The sequence below is a fragment of the Hippopotamus amphibius genome, chromosome 6 (assembly GCF_030028045.1).
Source record: "Hippopotamus amphibius kiboko isolate mHipAmp2 chromosome 6, mHipAmp2.hap2, whole genome shotgun sequence".
In the NCBI taxonomy this organism is placed as follows: domain Eukaryota; kingdom Metazoa; phylum Chordata; class Mammalia; order Artiodactyla; family Hippopotamidae; genus Hippopotamus; species Hippopotamus amphibius.
The window spans coordinates 167,402,465-167,421,237 of NC_080191.1; the positions used below are offsets into that span (position 1 = coordinate 167,402,465).

Consider the following 18,773-nt stretch of genomic DNA (forward strand, 5'->3'; position numbering starts at 1 on the left):
AGTTATTACAAGATATCGAGTATGGTTCCCTGTGCTGTACAGTAGCTCCTTGTTGTTTACCTACTTTATATACCGTAGTGTGTACATGCTGGTACTTTTGAAAGTATCAGTAATGTGTACGCTCCCAGCCAGTGGTGGCTGGAGCCGGATCCTACTAGCTCACAAGAGCCAACTGCTGCTAAGTTTGCAAGCCAGTTATTAAACATAGCCATTATTAAAAGAATATTATATAAAGTTTCAATTAAATATCTTGAAAACAAACATAATAAATACTCAAAACTGATAATATCCTGATGATTTTGCTACATTTTAGCACGGTCTCTGTTCTTGAAGTCGATAATGGAGATTGAACTGAAATGTGTGTCCCATCTGTGGCCATCACATCACGAACAATGGTTTTTTAACTGGAACATATTCTTCCAGCTTTCAAGAACTATTATCCAAATTAGCAAATAAGTTGCTCACATGACTGACGAATGATTCAAGTTTCAGCATAAGCCTGCATTGTTTCATTCATTCAGGTAGAGAAAAACATCAACCAACATTCACACTGGAACTACTTCAGTCATCAATCACAACCATATATTGACTATGAACCCAAGACTTTGACGAAACTCAGTTCAAGCAGTTTGGGAGAATCAGTTGGCCAAATGGAATGCACAAAAAAGAGTAGCGTGTATTTTATTATTACTTGATAGGTGCTCACTACATATGTTTCTTTTCAGTAAAGCTTATAATACACATATGCATATGCATATATATGTATATATACAATTTTTGGGACAGCTGGTTGTTAAATATTTGCCAGGAAACCACCGCCTCCCACCAAACAACGACACAGGCTCAGAATCCAAATTCATGCCCTTGGATGTCAGAATCTGGCTGATCGAAACAGAAGGACAAGAGACTTAGAGATGGCAAGTGGACAAAGTGGGTCTACTCAACTGCTCAGGGAGTTTGAGAATAAAGGCGACAGCAGGTAATGGTGGATGTGGGGTCATGGAAGAGCTTTTAAAGAAAGAAGATACAAAAATATATTTATAGGCTGAATGGAATGATCCAGTAGACCAGAGGAAAGCTGATGATGGAGAGAAAGATTATCACAGGAACGAAATCCTGGAGGAGGTAGGAGCGGGTAGGATTAAAAGTACAAGCGGAGCTGGTGGCATTCATATGTAACAGAGAGAAAAGCAGAGAATACGGTAAAGATGCTAGTGAGTGGTGGTCAGGCTGGGGAAAATCCCGAAGCAGGGAACTGAGGAGACAATTCATGTATTAGTTAGGAGGGGGGTGCGGTGAGAGTGGCATAACGGCAAGATTAAGTGTCATCTCTGTTCTAAATCCTGAGAGGCTAGGACTGGAAATGGGAACCATAAAAGCCATTTGGCTTCTACACATTGGGCCCATTTGGACCATAACTATATCTAAAAGCACACTGAAGTCAGTGTTCCTGATTTTCAATGTACTTTTTCCATTTTAAATGTTTAGTGACTATTTATAGAAGCTCTATATTTTGTGGAAAACAGCAAAACAACTAACCAGGTTTTCTTTTGCTAACAACTTTCTTTCAACACTTAAAAATGAAGATCTAGCAGATACAGAGAATGGACTGGAGAACTCGAGGTATGGGAGGGGGCGGGGGGTGAAGGGGAAACTGAGACGAAGCGAGAGAGTAGCACAGTCATATATATACTACCAACTCTAAAATAGTGGGAAGTTGTTGTATAACAAAGGGAGTCCAACTCGAGGATGGAACTGGGGAACTTAGAGGACTGGGGCAGGGAGGGTGGGGGGGACTCGAGGGGGGGGAGTCAAGGAAGGGAGGGAATACGGGGATATGTGTATAAAAACAGATGATTGAACCTGGTGTACCCCCAAAAAAAATAAAAATTAAAAAAAATAAATAAATAAATAGAAAAAAAAATGAAGATCTATTTCCTCTTTTTCTCTGTATAAACAATACCCCTTTGGGAATAAGTCACGCATCACTGCTGCTATAGCTGCTACCCCTCATGGTGGACCAACCCTGCAGGGGCAGAGGGAAGCAAGTGAAGGGGAGCATCTCTGAGAAGAAAATTTAAAAGATGTCTTACTTGTTACACCAATAATAGTTGTAATGGCCAGATCCTGGAACAGAAACTGGTAATTTGAAAGGTTGCTTGTCTCCTGAAAATAAAAAGGAAAACGGCTCAAAAAAATTATAACCTTCTGGATGAAATGTGACATCAATTGCACTCACTTTCTCACTGCCACATAGGATTTTCAGATAAATTACCAAGGAGACAGTGTGGCCAAGGGTCTGGTCATGTCAGCAGAGGTACCAAAGACAAGCCTGCAAACCCCTCTCTAACTAGGAGGGCCACTGCAGTGGGTTTTCTGGGCTGGTCCTTTGAGCATCAGTGTCACCTCTTGTTGAGGGGAGCATCTCACTCTACTTGATTCATCTCTGCTCTCTTTTCTACTTGTTAGCAGAAAGGTTGGGGTTTGGTCTGGCACAACAAAATGGTACATTCCCAATGGTCAGTGATAAATGCATGGTGATCTTACCTAAGTTTCACCAATGGAAAATGAGAATAACCAAACCTACTGTTTGTATTCTTGGGTGTTGTTAGAAAGTCCTGATAAAGCACCTTGATATTCTTGAGAAAAGAATGTTCAGGTCTTACTGATTTCAAGGAACTTGCTTGCTTGCCCCTAACCCCTTCATGGAAAAGAGACCATGTTAAACCCATGCTTAACTCTACTTTGGAACACAATGAGTTATTGGGATTCCAAAACAGGACCACATTTCTATAAATAGCCTCTCCTTTGCCAGCCCATTCATCATAAGAGAAGAAAGACATATAATCTGAAAATAACAGCAGTAAAACCTTCAACCCAGGAGCAAGGGGGCAAGACATCGAGATGAACCTAGATACCTTCAGCACAAATGGAATTCCCTTTCTCAGTGTTTATTAATAGAATAAGCCCAGGTGTTGAGTTCACAAATACTAGATATGTCTTTGCTCCTTTTATGTTTTGTTAAATACTAAAAGCTATTACAAGGGCTTCCCAGGTGCTGCAGTGGTTAAGAATCCGCCTGCCAATGCAGGGGACACAGGTTCGAGCCCTGGGCTGGGAAGATCCCACATGCTGTGGAGCAACTAAGCCCATGTGCCACAACTACTGAGCCCACGCTCTAGAGCCTGCAAGCCACAACTGTTGAGCTCCTATGCCACAACTACTGAAGCCTGCGCACCTAGAGCCCATGGTCCACAACAAGAGAAGCCACCACAACGAGAAGCCGGCACACCGCAGTGAAGAGTAGCCCCCGCTCACCGCAACTAGAGAAAACCCGTGTACAGCAATGAAGACCCAACACAGCCAATAAATAAATAAATAAATAAATAAATAAATTTATTTATTTATTTTTAAAAAAATTAAAAAAATAAAAGCCATCGTAAGACCTATGTACTTTCGTGGATGTGATACGCCAATTTTCAAGTCCCTATATTCAGGGAATCAGTGATATGCTGCTTTGTACTAACTCATGAAAGTCAATTGCTAAATTTTCAGGAATTTTGTGAGCTGTTTGCTAAACAGCCAACATAGAAAAATTATACAAATTTGCCATTAAATAAATTATACTAAAAACAAAGGTAATAAATACCCAAAACTCAGCACTCTCTAATCAGTTTCCTACATTTAGCTGTAGGAAAATGGTCTTGAGGTTTTTTACAACTCTTGTATCTGTATGGTACAAGTACTATAGGAGGTATGCTGCTATACATCTCTTCCCAACTCCATGTTCAGTGACGTCAGGTAGATAGCTTGAAATCAGCCGTGGTGGGAGTGTTCATACCGTTGAAACTGGTACACATTAATAATCAGGGCTTGTGTTTCCAAGGAGAGCCAGTTATGAAACATTTACCAGCACCCCAATTAGGGAAGCATCTCTTTAATGAATGACATGCTAGGGTGGAGCCACGCTGGAATTGGGAAGATGGAGATCCGGTCCAGGCAAACCAAAGCAACAGGGAGAGAGAAAGGCCACCTTCAGTTCCGCACCTCGGCTACAAGGAGATTAAAAGCTTCTGTCAGAGAGTCAGAGAACGGACACCAACGGTTTTTCCTGTGTATGTCTGTCTATTTCTGACTTACTTTCGAAAACTTTAAAGATCGTTCTAGAGGGGCTGTTGGGGCTCAGATTACACCACGTGCACTCTGTCTTTAAGAGGCGGTGCACACTGCGAACGACTGCTGCTCGTTTCAGCTCTCACTGACCAAGAGGCTAGGTCCCAAGTCATACCCAGTAGAGCAGCAGCACACCAGCATACTGGATCATGCTGTATAGAGCCATGTACTTAAACATGCAAAAGGAGGTAACGAGAGCTGCACGTCCTTCCCTGTGTGAGAAAAGAAACGAAAAAGGAATGAAATGAAAGTCACGGAAAGAAATGAGGTCAGTTACTCTGCGCTGTTCGGCTGAGCTCGGAAGAAAAACACCAAAGCCTGATAATTCGATTGTTTGTCGGACAGACTGGACAGGCTTGAGCCAGCGGGAGCCGGCGGTCAGTGTGCTAGATTTTCAACGAAGACTAATTCCAAGCCAAGGTCCACGGGCCCTTGACTGAGCTTTGGAGGCCAGATATAGAGTTACTCTTGTCCTGCCTGCAGGCATCATTTTAGCTCCGAGTCAGGAGACCTGGGAACTGGTCCCAGATCTCACATCTACTCACTAATGTGATTTGAAAGGTCATTTTCCCTCTCTTGGTCACAGTTTCTTCATCTGTGAACGGAGGATTTTAAATCAGATTGCAGGTTTGGGGGCCATTTTCACGCTCCAGGTGCTTCAGGAGTTTGGCAAACATCCCATTCGAATTCCATTTGGCAGTCCCAACTTTTTCTAAAACACAACTAAGACAATATGCACACACAAATGGGGCACACATCCAGTTTAAAGAGATGGGGATCAATGAGCATGTTCATTTGTGCTCCTGTTGATTGACTTTCAGTAAACAGTTATAGTTAGAGCGTAAAATAGAATACTTTCGAAATGCCATTTTTATCTCTTTCATTTGGCAAAATATAGAGTTTAAATTTACTTCTGGTCAGAATGGTTTCCTGGGATCCCAAAACCTCAAACCAGGGAATTTCTTGCATCAGGGCTTTTCTGCTGCTGTTTACTCTGCCTAGAAGGTGGTTTCTCCTCCTTCCTCACCTCCTTAGAAAGGTTTCCCCACACCGCCAGATCTGAAGCAGCCCATTCCACGGGCCAAGTCATCTTCTGACTTTTCACGCTACCCCTGATTCATCTGTATGTGTGCTTGTTGCCCGACTTCTTCGCCAGAAGAAGCTTCATGAGATCAAGGGACATTTGATTTATTTGCTTCTGGGTCCCCATTGTCTCCAACGGTTCCTGGCACAAAGTCCCTACCTTATAAATATTTGTCCAAAGCATGAGTACATTTTTTAAATGGGAGGAGCTAGTCAAATCATTATTTTAATGTGGTGAAAGAGTATGATATTTGTAGATAAAACACATTGAAACAAAATTAATTCTAATACAATCTTCAATCCATTATGGCTATGAGCTTGGATACATCAGGTTCTCTGAGTCTTGATTTCTTTGTTTGTAAAAGAAATAGTGACCATCCCTACAATTCCAGCCTGCTTTGATGTATAAGATACTAGGCATTCAAGCACTTTATAAACTGTAAACACATACTAGTTATAATAACCAAAAGCAGCCACAATGCTAACCATCTCTATCATTCAAACAAAATGCAGCAGAAGTACATGTTCTGCAGTTGGGGGAGGGGAAAAAAGCACCCAGGGAAATTGTAGTAGAAGCACCAAGGATGAATAAACATTCTGAAAACTGGGGATAGGAAGGATATTCCAAGGAAGCATAAAGACGCAAGAGGAAAGGAAGGCAAGTAGGGAAGAGAAAGTTTCTGTCAATTCTCCATTAAGAATGTATCTAAAATAAAATAAGAAGAGTATGATTGACATTTTCAAAGCAGCAACAAGTTCCAGATTCCAATCTTCTAAAGATAATCTATTCAGTGATTCTCATGAGAAATGCCACTGCTTTCCCAGGAGGTAGGTCCACTCTGGAGTAGAATGTTTGACTGCTTTTTCCCACAAAGCAACCTCCCCGCCCAGGCACACACATTTCCCCTAGTTTTTGCCTGACAGAGCAAAGGGACCTGGCAGAACAAAGGCACCTAAAAGTCAAGAGAGATTAAAACAATGCTGGGGGGGAAGTACCCACTTACTTGATAAGCTGAGGTACACACTCAATGTTTGGAGTTTTGGAAGTGAAAGGCGAGGCCACAGATGCCTCCTGCTCTGATAAAGAGATGCCCACGTGAGCCATTTTCAAAGCCTGAAAGCAAAGAGTCAGCTTACTATATAGATGCACACTCACATATATCTCTCCTGAGGCCACATAAGAAAGGCTAAGTAAGCTGGCCACGAGGTGGCTTGTGGCCCCAAGCACTGGCCAGGAGATGATCAAATTTGGCTCCGCCTGACACCTAAGAGAGAGATGGCACTGGGACACCTAGCCAAAGAAGCAGGGAATCCAGAACCAAATTCTACCCCAGTTAGTCTATATTGACCACTGAGTCATTGCGTGCCTTTGGTCAAAACCTTCCCAAACCCTCCACATCAGTTTCTCCATCAAGAGGAATGGAGATGCCATGTACCCCAGGAGTTACTGTCTTTTACAGGGCTGGGAGCAAGTACAATTGAGGGTGCGGTGATGGCCCCACACCCTGGCAGCTACTCACCCCGCAGTCGTTGGCTCCGTCACCACACATACCTACAAAGTAACTAAAAGGGAACCATGTCAATTGTAGAGGAGATCAAAGCAAACTTACTTGCTAATTGCTCTAATTAAAAAGATAAAATGAGCTTCATTACTTAAAGCTTAAACTTATTATTTCTTTTAAGGGAGTTTCCCTAACAGTCTGGTTTGACTAAAAGTAAAGTATGACTCAGCAGTTCCTACAATGGATTAAGAAATCCAACACAACCTTCCTGACTCCAAGTGCTTCCAGGAGACCCTGTACTTCTCTGTCCAGGTGGCAGCTCTGTCAGCTGTAAAACAGGATGTTCACGATTGTATGACAGCATGGCCCAGTGGGGTCCCGTTAACAGGAAATAAAGGATCCCAAATGATGGAATTCTGTCAATGGAGACCCTTTGTGTTAAGAGTATTTTTCTGATTTAGGATGGAGTGGATGCTTTGGCGTAAGGATGTTTTAAAAAATCCAACACAGTTTTAATATTTTTAGGGTTATGTGAATCTCTTGTCCTAGGAACCTCCCTATATCATAACTGTGAAAATAATTTGTAAACATAAACTGTAAGTTTTCATTGTACCTTCAGGAGCCAAGTTCAAATGACCTTTCCAGAGTTATTTCTTGTGCCCCTTACGTTCTAGTTCAGCAGGGTTCTCAACTCTGAATGCAAAATTAACTTATGAAAGGAACTTTTAAAAAATCCTGATGCCTGAGCACCCACCTGAGCAACTGAATCAGAATCTCTGGATGGCGGTGTCCTGGTATTGCTAATTTTTCCAGGCTCCCAAGGTGACTGTCATGTGTAGCCACATTAAGAACCACTGCCCTAACCAAACTGAGTAACTTCCTGTACCTCTTAACTCTCCCTTCCCCTGACTGTCACGCCTCCACGCATGTCACACCATCTGAATTGGTAAAGAACCTACTCTAGTTTCTGAAATTCTTCCACCAGACTGGATTTCTGCCCAGGAGACATTCTTGCAAAGATGGTCCCATTGATCAATATCTGTAAAGAATGGAAAAGGGAAACTTTTTTTTTATTATGTCAGCTGGTTATACATGCAATGTACATGCAAAACTGGGTAATGATATCCATGAGTGAGAAAAAAAATTTGTTTCCAAGAAGTCCTCCTTTGGATTTTAAGACAGCTATTGAGACGTTGGTCATCAGATAAGTGACCAAGAAGACCCAAACCAGTAAAGATGACCACTTAATGGACATAGTTGATGCAAATGATGGCCTACAGGAGTTTAGCTCAGTAGCCATGGAGAATGTGGTCCTGAAAAACCCTGAGCTTGATGGAACCTTAAACCAGTAAAGTATGAGAAATTACAAGATAACAAGAGGTCAGGATCCCAGGAGTAGGAAAGGAGGCAACTGCTCAGAAAATTGTTTGGATCTAGCAGCAAAATAGCCTAGCGATGAGAGAGTGACTATCTATGGTCTTTGATTTAACCATACCATCTGGACTTGACCAACTGTGAAACTCAGCTGGTAGCCCCAGCCTCATTTGGGCAATGAAACATGAATGGATTGTTGCAGTCATGGATTGTCATATAAAAACCTGTACCAGCTCCATCCACCTGAGCCCCATCCTACAGAGTCTGAATTCTTCTGTGTTACAGCTGTATACGCCCTGCTCTTCTTGGCTGTAAGCTCAGCTTATTGTTCACTCAGCTTTAAAGTTCTCATTCTTTTTTTCTTAAACAGTACCTAAGATAATGAGCTATTAAATACAAATAAATCATATTTGCGTTACATTGGACACACCCTTTCTCTAGTGCATGTGTTTTATATATATAACTTACCTGCCCCCACAATGGGTTTGTTTTTCATCAGAAAAGTTTTAAGTTTGACCCTCTTTTGAATAGACATCCTCTATCAAAAACCTAATGGAATTCCTCTATTCTTGGCCTGACTTCCTGTACAATTGCTGATTTCCACTATACCGTGAGACCCCCCCCCACCCATGGCAATATAGTTGACAGCTACCCCAAAGCAATCTTATCACTTAAGAAGTCACTAATACTTTAATTCTGTAGATGATGGGTAATTGGCTGATCAAATTCACTTATTTTCAAACTAGCAGGAAATGAAACAATAGTGACCTCTGCAAAACTATCTGCTTCCCTTGTGATACATTCAAGAGGTATATCTAACCTAGTTAGAGGCTGGAAATTACTTACGACCATGCTCTGTGACATTGTTAGCATCTTTACCAGGAGATTGGTACCCTCTTAGAACCTACCTTCGGCAGTAGGCTGCTGAAATGTTGACTTACAACCTGGAAGGATTTCCCACTTAGGGCAAAATGGTAACTTTCTTCTCTGCTATTATGAGAGACTTCTTCCCTGATGTTAATGTAAGTGTCCTGCAAAGCAAGACACAGTTATTTTAGACTTGATAAAGTGGTTAGGACCACAAGCATATCTGAGCGAAGGCAACCATGATGGTCTGGGATCTCTTTTTAAGTCATACTCCAGCCCTGATTCCTCAGAGAAGCACTTTCTCTTTGCTGGATCAATCTTTGCACATCAACAGCCTTAGTGAACAGGAAGATAACACTTACCTGTGTCCTGTCCTCATCCTGATTTGATCTCGGTGAGTCCCAGACAAAAGCACATTTCACACATTTCAAGTGTAAAATACAAAAGCATTGCAGCTTCTCTCCCTGAAGTGAGAACTTTCCTTTTTTTTCTTACAGAATTAATATTGTTTCACAAGGACGCAATAGAGATGGGGCACTGACAAGATTGGCAATAAACGAATAAAACTTTTCTTTCCCACTCTGAAGACATAGTCTGATTTTCCAATGCACACAGCAGCGTCTCTCCTAGAGACTAAATCCCCTTTGAACCCAGTGGGATGGCTGGCAAGCAAAGGAAAAAATGGAAAATTAGATCTGCAGTCCTGCTTACTATATTCTTTCTAAAGACTTTTTTAAGTTTAAGAGGATGGATTATTTCCAGCACCCAGGAAAGCACCATACCTTAAAGCTCAGTAGGAAGGGTATGAGAAACTGATATAATTGAGTTCTTTGAACTGTATACACGTTAGACATTTGGAGTAGTATGTTGACCCTAGGTCACCTCTACACCTCTGCCAGTCAAAGCTGCTCAGCAGCCAACACTGTGTGACGAGTTAGATAATGTGGCAGAAGGTCTGCTTTTAGGTATACCTGGTTCCCGTATGCAATGTGTTTCTTCTCTTCTACTAACTTCCAAGATATAGATGCTGATGAGGACCCAGTAGTTTCATTTGCTTCAATGAGAATGACTTTTTGGCTTTCAGAAACCATCCCAGACTTTCTGGCCACTGTTATTGCGGTCTGGAGATTGTCACCTAGGAGAAAGGAAGAGTATCCCAAGATGAGATCAAAGAGACAGAACCAATTCATGAAAGCCTGGGAAACTAGGGTAAGGAGTTCAGACCTTATTTTTGGTATGAGAAGAAATAATCTCTAAGGTCTCTCTCAGCCCTGACCTTCCATGATTCCATGATCCCTTTCTCATTATCGCTGCTTTTCATCAGGTTATCTCATGAACTACTAGCATATTTTTGCCAGGGAGTGGGAAGCAAAATTAAAAAGGCAAAATTCAAATATATTTCTGTTATTGGTCAACAGTTTGGTAAATGTTTAGCAAAACTCTACTGGTGTAATGCAGTATCCAACGGTTCCACTTCCAGCTAATATGGAGTAAGCCCACTAGAATCTATTTCTCCCAGTGATTACAATGAAAAACTCTGGAAGAAATACCAATAAAAAAACCTACCCAAGGACTTTGAAAAGTAAATACAAATGGCAGAATGTGAAAGGGAAATTTGAAGAAATAATCTACAAGATGGAGAGGTTCTCAGCGTTTTTTCTCTTTCCGCTCACATAAATTTGACCAAAGTGTGAGCCCCAGTCCCACAGCTGTGCGGATAGCTAAAACGCCAAGAAAAACCTAGTCTCTCTGATCAAAGGAACCAAGAAGGAGGCACTGGAGGGCTGAAGAGATGTGAGGGAAATCCTGGAAAGAAGAGAGCTAGACAAGGAGATTAATTCAGTGTGTGAACTAGGTAAGCACCAAGCTCAACCCAGAGCTGTGCATCTACAAAGCAAACCCAAAGGAGGACAGCAAAAGCTTCAAAAACTGAACTATGATATTAATCACCTCCCATGGTCCAGAGTTTTACTTGCTAAAACAAAAACCTCAACATTCTTTAGAGGATTTTAACAAGAACCAAAGTATTCCAGCATGATATTCAAAATGTTCAGGGTACTCAGCATATGAAAATCTGCAAAGTCTGGCCAATTCGCAAGAAAAAACAATCAATAGTTTCCTGTCCCAAGATGACCCAGATGTCGGAATTCTCAGACAATGCTTTTAAAGCAGCTGTTATAATCCTCCTCCATGTGGTAAAGGTTAACACTCTTGAAATAAAGGACAAGCTAGTAGTTCTCAATTGAAAAAGCAAAGAACAAAGATTGAAGAATATCAAAAGAACTCACATGCATGTCACTAGAGCCCAAGAAGGAGAGGAGAAAGAGACTGGAACAGGAAAAAAAATTTTGAAGAAATAATAGCAGAAAACTTCCCCAAAATGGTAAAAGATTTAAATTTACAGGTTCAAGAAGCTCAGTGCATCTCAAACATGATAAACTCAGTGAAAACCATACCCAGACACATAATCAAGCGGTAAAAAAACAAAGATAAAGCAAATATCTTAGGAGCACCTAAGGAAAACAATAAATTACATATAAGCAAACAATAATTCAAATTATCACAGATTTCTCATCAAAAACCGTGAAGGCAAGATGACAGGTGGAACATCTTTAAAGTGCTAAAAGGAAAAAATTGTCAACTCGGACTCCTGTAGCTAATGAAAATATTCTCAGGAATGAAGGAGAAATAAAGACATTCTTAGATAAGGAAAACTAAGATAATTTGTTGCCAGCAGCTATGCTCAAAAAGAAATTCTAAAGGAAGTTCTTTAGGCTGAAAGGAAATGATACCAGAGGGAAACTTGCAACATGACATGAACATTTAGGAACAGAAATAATAAAGAGCTGGATAACTACAAAGTCCATATTTCTTCACTTATGTTCTTCAACTCTTGACTTGAAATTAAAATCTCTAACATGGTCTGGTGGGGTTTCAGTTTGTGTCCCACACGAGAACTACAACAGAGGAGAGAAAGTAGGGGATGTTTATGATGATAAGGCTTCTTGAAATGGTAGGTACAGATATGGTGATTCCTCCAGCAATCACTGAAAATAAACAATGTAACAACTGGTTGGCTAACCCTAACATGGTTTCTCCCAGGTTTCTACCAAAATACTTTGAGAATCCTCAAAGGCGCTAACGGCATGGGGTAGGGGGGTGGGGATGCTCTAGCCTGAGATCAGAAGAGTACAGGAGCCCTGAGAGTGAGAGGCTCTCCCACATGCCTCAGCAGGGCAACAACAGCCATCTGCTTTGCAACACAGACCCTTTTGCCACCTACCACCTGTGAGAGGTCTGTTGTTTAGGACATGCAGCCCAGGCCCGAGCCTCAACCACCTGACAAAAAAAAAGGATAACAACTTGCTTGAGAAATTCCAGAAGCTAGATAAGGAAAGATCAGGCAGGACAACAAGAACACGACTGGTAAAGCAGGCTAACTGCTGGAGACAGAAGACACCTTCATTAAAAATACTGAGAGCACTGAGGAAACTCAAATGGAGCACAGGGAAAAAAGGGTTTTCTAAAGTCACTCCTACCCCAAAACATAACAACCTCACAATTCAAAAGGTGATTTAAAGGAAATCATTGTCATTTTTGATAACTCAGTTTGCAGTTTGGAAAAATTGGGTGCCAAAAAATAAACAACTTTAAAGTGCAAAGCAAAATTATAAAAAATATGAGCATGTATAAAATAGGTCACACAGGGCAGGAATAGAGATGCAGATGCAGAGAATGGACTTGAGGACCCCGGGGGTGGGGGTGGGGAAGCTGGGACATAGTGAGAGAGTAGCAGTGACATACACACTCTGCCAAATGTAAAGTAGATGGCTAGCGGGAAGCTGCTGCAGAGCACAGGGAGATCAGCTTGATGCTTTGTGAAGACCTAAAGGGGTCGGATAAGAAGGTTGGGAGGGAGGCTCAAGAGGGAGAGGATATGGGGATATATGTGTACATACAGCTGATTCACTTTGTTGTACAGCAGAAACTAACACAATACTATAAAGCAATTATACTCCAATAAAGATAAAAAAAAAAAAAAGGTAGGCCACAAGGATGTATTGTACAACACAGGGGATATAGCCAATATTTTGTAGTAACTGTAAATCGAATATAACCTTTAAAAATTATATAAAAATGTTTTAAACATGAGAGTTAGAAGAAAAAAGACAAGAGACTGAGAAGACAGATCCAAGAAGCCTGTCATGTGAATAATGAAAATTCCAGAAGGGAAAAAGGAAAGAGAGAGAACAAAAGCCCTAATTAACAATAGAAGAAATTTTCCTGAGAAGAAGACAGATTAAAAGGGCTCACAATATTCTGGACTAAATTAATGAAAAAAGACATTTCTAAACTTCAAAGTTAAAGAAAAAGGATTATATGTAAAAAGAACACGTTACCTACAGTGGCCTGGCCTTGGCCTTGTGATATGCTATACCAAAAACCCGAAGACAAAAGAATGAAACCTACAGACCATTAATTAAAAAGGACTCTCTATATAAAACAGATAACTAATAAGCATCTACTGTATAGCACAGGGAACTCTATTCAATACTCTGTAATGACCTATATGGGAAAAGAACCTAAAAAACAGTGGATATAGGATATATGTATATGTATAACTGATTCACTTTGCTGTACACCTGAAACTAATAATTGTAAATACTCCAATAAATTTTTTTTAAAGGACTCTAAGCCAAACATTCTATACCCAGGCAAGACATCATTCACCTGTCAGAGCAGAGAAAGATATATTTCAGGGTATATAAGAGACCAGAGAACATATCACCCTTCCACCCTATCCAAGGACAATTCTTCAGAAAAATTACAACCAAGCAAAGAAAGAAGCAGAACAGAAATTTCAATATGAAAGAAGAAGTGAAGAGGGAGGGTTGTGAGTGATGAGCTCTTATTTCTACATAAATCTAAATGGTTAAGGATAGATTCTGGGAATGCATAAAGTAAGTGCTAAATAAAAATTGTGAAACAGAAGGGCCATAATGTAACGGGAATTCTAAAACGTAGTAAAGTAATTCAGCAACACCTAGAAATTGGATTGAGCAGCTAAGAAGGAAGAGGGTAAAAGTGATCCAGTCTCTTGGATTGGGGCGGGGGAGTGGTGGAGAAGGATGAAGACGCTTTGAAGGGGAGGTAAATGTATTCTCAAGTTTCCAACATTGAATTGGGTTCAAGGGCAGTGGGGTGGGAAGAGAGTGCACTGGTGTGGCAAGACTGTATCTTGATGCCAGAATTCACAGAGTTAAATGCATCTGTCTTTGAAAGCAGAGAAAGGGAAGGCAACACACCCTCAAACCACACGAAGGCATTAGGAAATCATTGACTCTCCACTCAGAAGCATTCACTAAGAAATTTCACACATTTCTCTTGCACATTCCTTTCTCACTGCTCTCTTGTTGTGATTGGGAGTTTGGGAGCAGGGGTAGAGGGGCAGCACTTTTTAATCTCCAGAATCATAGATTTCACTGATGGGCCTTCAGTGTAGTTTATAGGCCACGCTGACTAAGCATTCTTCTTCACCGCACGTTTAACAATAAAAATCAACATCTCTGCGTGGCTCATGTCTTCTTATTCAGGTGTTACTTCACACGTCCCCTCTCAGAAAGGACACCTCATCTAAAGTAGCCAGTCAGACACACTTTACCACATCACCTGTTTTGCGTACCTCTTAACACTTATTGGTAGCTGTTTATTCGGTTGAATGATTGGTTTCCTATTTTAACCCACATGAAAGGAAGCTCAGAGTAATAACTTTGCCTTTTTTGTGACCCACGTCCAGCATCTAGAACAGTGTCTGGCCCACAGTAGCAAGTCAACAAGATTCACTAAATGAGTGAATCTCTGTTTATTTCCATATCAAATTCTTCCTGTTTTCACACACGCTTTGTTCTATACCTGTGATCATCACGGTCCTTATCCGGGCTGAGATGAGCTCTTCCAGGACAGGTTTTGTCTCTTCCTTCAGTCCATTTTCCAAGATCAGCAGTCCCAGAAATATCAGGTCTGATTCTACCTGGTCCCTGGAATAATACAGATGATTGCACAGAAATCACACACGACTGTCTTTCATACAGGAAGCAAAGCAAAATCAAAGCTATCTTCCTCTCAGTGGTCCCCACTCACTCATTCACGCACCATTCCTGAGGCACTGAATGTGTGCATGCACCATGCGGAAAGAAGACAGGTTACAGAGGCATTTTCTTTGACAGAATCAAGAGGGAGAGAAGATGCTTGTTAAGCGCAAGATTTGCTTTAATCTTTGCAGAGAATGAATTAAATGACCACACAGTTGTCTTCCATCTGCTGTGGTGATTTCCATCACATCACCCATCAGCAACCACCAGAGAGAACTGGTGCAAAACATCATGAAAAAGAAGTGAGGTACAGGAATAATGAAATAAAATACCAGTTTCTCTAAAACCAAAGCTAGCGTCAATACTATTTTAGTCCCAGGAGGTATGAGGCCATAATCACCAAAAAAAGCTCCCGCCTGCCCGCCCGTCACAAGGATATTTCCAGGACATTCCACAGGACCAAGTGCAGGGGAGTACACTTGGGGTTGGGGTTTCAAAGATTCTTCCATGATTCATTTATCTGGGATCCAGAGACCTCTAGCAGATACAAAAGCGAGGCACCAGCACCACCCAATTCTGGCCAAAATGTAGATGAACGTAGAAAAGCCAACCTGCTTTGCTTGCTGTGTGTGTTTCCAGGCTGGGCCTCACTTCAGCCAGGGTCCTGACCTAGAATTAGGGGCACTTCCCAGGACACTGCTAACACCTCCACTGGAGTGGCAGGAAGTAGACAAAGCTTGAATGACTTACCTCAGAGCTGGCTCAGAAAGATAGCACTTCCTATTCTTCTGAACCTGGCGTTTAAATCTCCCCAAAATCTGATTCCAGATGATCTTTCCAGCTTCATCTATCATGAAATTCTTCATTCACCCCAACCTCTAGCTCTATATACAACCACCTCTAAATATTTGCTCTAGGCTGATGTAAGATACTTATCTCCTAGAAAAGGTTATAAGTTCCCCTGATCTGCCATTGAAACCCTTCCTATATTTTGAGACTGAGCTCACATGCACCTCCCCATAAAGACTTCCCCAGGTAGAAATAATTCCTCTCTCAACATAGTACTTCTACTTCACTGGAGCTTGTATTTTATTTGTCCATATATTATCATTCTTCGCTATCTGATCTGTCTCTCTGTCTCAGCTCCTTAAGGGCAACCTTGCCTGGGTCAATGACAAGTTCAACAACATCCCCGTGGTGCCCAGCACAGAGGAGGTGCTCAGTAAATATTTGCCAGTTGAAATGCTCTACTGCCTGGTGTAACCATTTTTTGCCAGGCGACTTAGGAAAATTCATTTCCTCTTCCAGAAATTCTACTGCCAGAGGGGTCTCACAGGAACTTAAGTCAGCCAGTCTGTCAGATTAATGACCATTTAGTGAACACCTAAATAAGTGCAAGGAACAGGGCTCAGGAAAGGGGAAGAGAATATGCAGGGACTATAGTAGCTCCTGGCTCCTGAGGTCTGACATTCAACTGGAAGGGGACAGGGTTAGACCTGAGCACTTTAGTTACATGGAAGGCTGGGAAAAACACGATGATCATGTATAAATAAGAGTCCTATGGTGTCACAGAGGAAGGTGTCATCATTTCTGGGTAGAGCGATTGGAGAAGCCTTCCTAAAAGAGGTGATATCTGAGCTGCTCTTTGAAGGATAACAGTTGATGCCTGACTGAGGTCCTCTAATCTTTCTAGCGGTCTTCGTACACAGGCATCAGGTTTTAGATATTTTAAGACACAACTGACACGGTCCAACCACAAGGCACCAGGTCGGGCCAAGAAAATGGCTGCAGGGTCAAGCATCTGACAAAGTCTGCAACTCACTTTGGTACACGCACTTCGTAGGATTCAATGCACAGTAATCAGGAGACCAGCATTCTAATCCCAGCTCTGAGACCACCTTGCTGTGTAACTATGGGCAAACCATTTTCTTTGCCTGGCAATTTATCTCTACTTCTGTAAAAGCAGATGGTGAAACTAATGGATCTGCAGAGCCTCTTCTAGCTCTAACATGACATGATTCTTCTTTTCATTCAGTCTGAGCCGGAAGATAAAGAGAAGACGTAGTCCCCTGAAGGGGCTCACGCTCTGTAACTTTGAACAGCAGGCTCTCTTTTCCTGTTTCCTGCACAGACCTGATACCTCCTTCTGAAGCACCTGAAAATAGTGAAGAATGAGGAGTGTAACACAAAGCAGCACGGTCACTCCTGTGATTACACTTTCATGGTCTTAGAATCCATGTGATTTTTAAAAGAAGAAATATGCACAAAGCGAGCCAAGAACCACCAAAGAAATTATATTAGTGCTGGAAGCACCCTGAGTAAACACTCACATGCACGCACACGCACCCCTCCCAGAAAGAGTGTTCTGCTCTAATCATGGATTAGAAAGGCTAGATAAATTGACTTAGCTAGAGGTAGAGGTAGTGGTGATGCGGCTTTAACACAGGACGGGCAGATGGATGACCTAAGATCAGATCCTACCAGTGAACTTGGGTAAAGACCTTAACAGATTTTGAAAAGTTGGAATTTCAACACGGTGGGCCACGTACTCTCCTGTGTGTCACAGCCCTCACCTTTCCCCACTGTCCGTGTACCTCCACCTGCGTGCTTTGTTACATGCACAAGCCCCAAGGTCATGAGTATGAAACTTGATCTGCAAGTATTTTATTATAATAATCAGAAGCAGCAGCACAGTAGCCAGAATCTTGATGTATATGTGCCAACAGGCTCTCAGGAAACAAAGTTCCATTCCCAATTCTGCCACATGCCAGAGCCAAGTTCCCTCTTCTTTAAAAGGTGAGATCCAATCTCAAAGTTCACTTTTAGCTCTCTGGTTGATTAAATTACAACAAACATCCAGAACTGTAATAGCCAAAGTTTGAAGGGTCACAGTAAGCTGGACCACTCTCCCTGGGCCAAAAAGTCCAGGGATCGAACATTAATGACTCTGGATGACCCACTTCCCCCTCTGGGCCTCACCCACCATTCACAAAGAGACAGGGTTGGGACACATCAGTGATTCTTGGCAGTGGCGATACTGCCCCTAGAGGACATTGTGGAAATTTTTTGGACATGCAAAATGTGACCCTGCAACCCACACGCCTTTTGAATATTTTATAGGACATTCATGGGCACTAAAAAATTGTTTATATTTTCCCAAGTCAGTACAGGATTATAAAGTTTATTTTACACTACTATTATACTATATAGTCTACTATATTGTTATAGTTTATATAATACCACTATATTATAATAAGCAAAAATAAAATTTATACTTCCCCTAGCTCTGTTTTACATATAAACACAAAGTATTTTTTACACAATTTTAATATTCGGTTGAGTTTTCCAGGAATGTAACTACCACATACATTGAGAGGAGGGTGTTCTATTTTAGTCATTTTTACCAAGAATTCTTAGCCATTTCACAGAGTCACCTTGCTGACAGTAAGACTGCTGGTGGTATTTGAGACTTTGATGTACAACACACCTGTATCAGTCTGTATTCCTGGCTGTTACATCCCCAGTGATTCTACATATGGTGTAAGCAACGTATTGCTTCATTTTGTTTTAATGGAATCAGCTGAGTATTTATTAAACTATTACTTTTTGTAATGCATTGTAATTTTTGCTTTTATTTTTACTATATAGGAGGGCATTATATTTCTTTTTTACAGGGAGTATG

The 18,773-nt window shown here is 41.4% G+C and overlaps 1 protein-coding gene across 1 annotated transcript in view; it reads right to left on the reverse strand.

Moving 5' to 3' along the window:
* Positions 1–18,773, reverse strand: part of ATP13A4 (ATPase 13A4) — a 123,147-nt gene that overhangs the window by 18,458 nt on the left and 85,916 nt on the right. Inside the window, exons 18-25 of the mRNA XM_057738878.1 lie at positions 14,913–15,037; positions 9,971–10,134; positions 9,041–9,163; positions 7,718–7,797; positions 6,777–6,819; positions 6,261–6,370; positions 4,289–4,385; positions 2,094–2,166 (exon numbers count right to left, since the gene is read on the reverse strand). Coding sequence (XP_057594861.1) covers positions 2,094–2,166; positions 4,289–4,385; positions 6,261–6,370; positions 6,777–6,819; positions 7,718–7,797; positions 9,041–9,163; positions 9,971–10,134; positions 14,913–15,037 — 815 coding nt within the window. The remainder of the gene's footprint in view (positions 1–2,093; positions 2,167–4,288; positions 4,386–6,260; positions 6,371–6,776; positions 6,820–7,717; positions 7,798–9,040; positions 9,164–9,970; positions 10,135–14,912; positions 15,038–18,773) is intronic.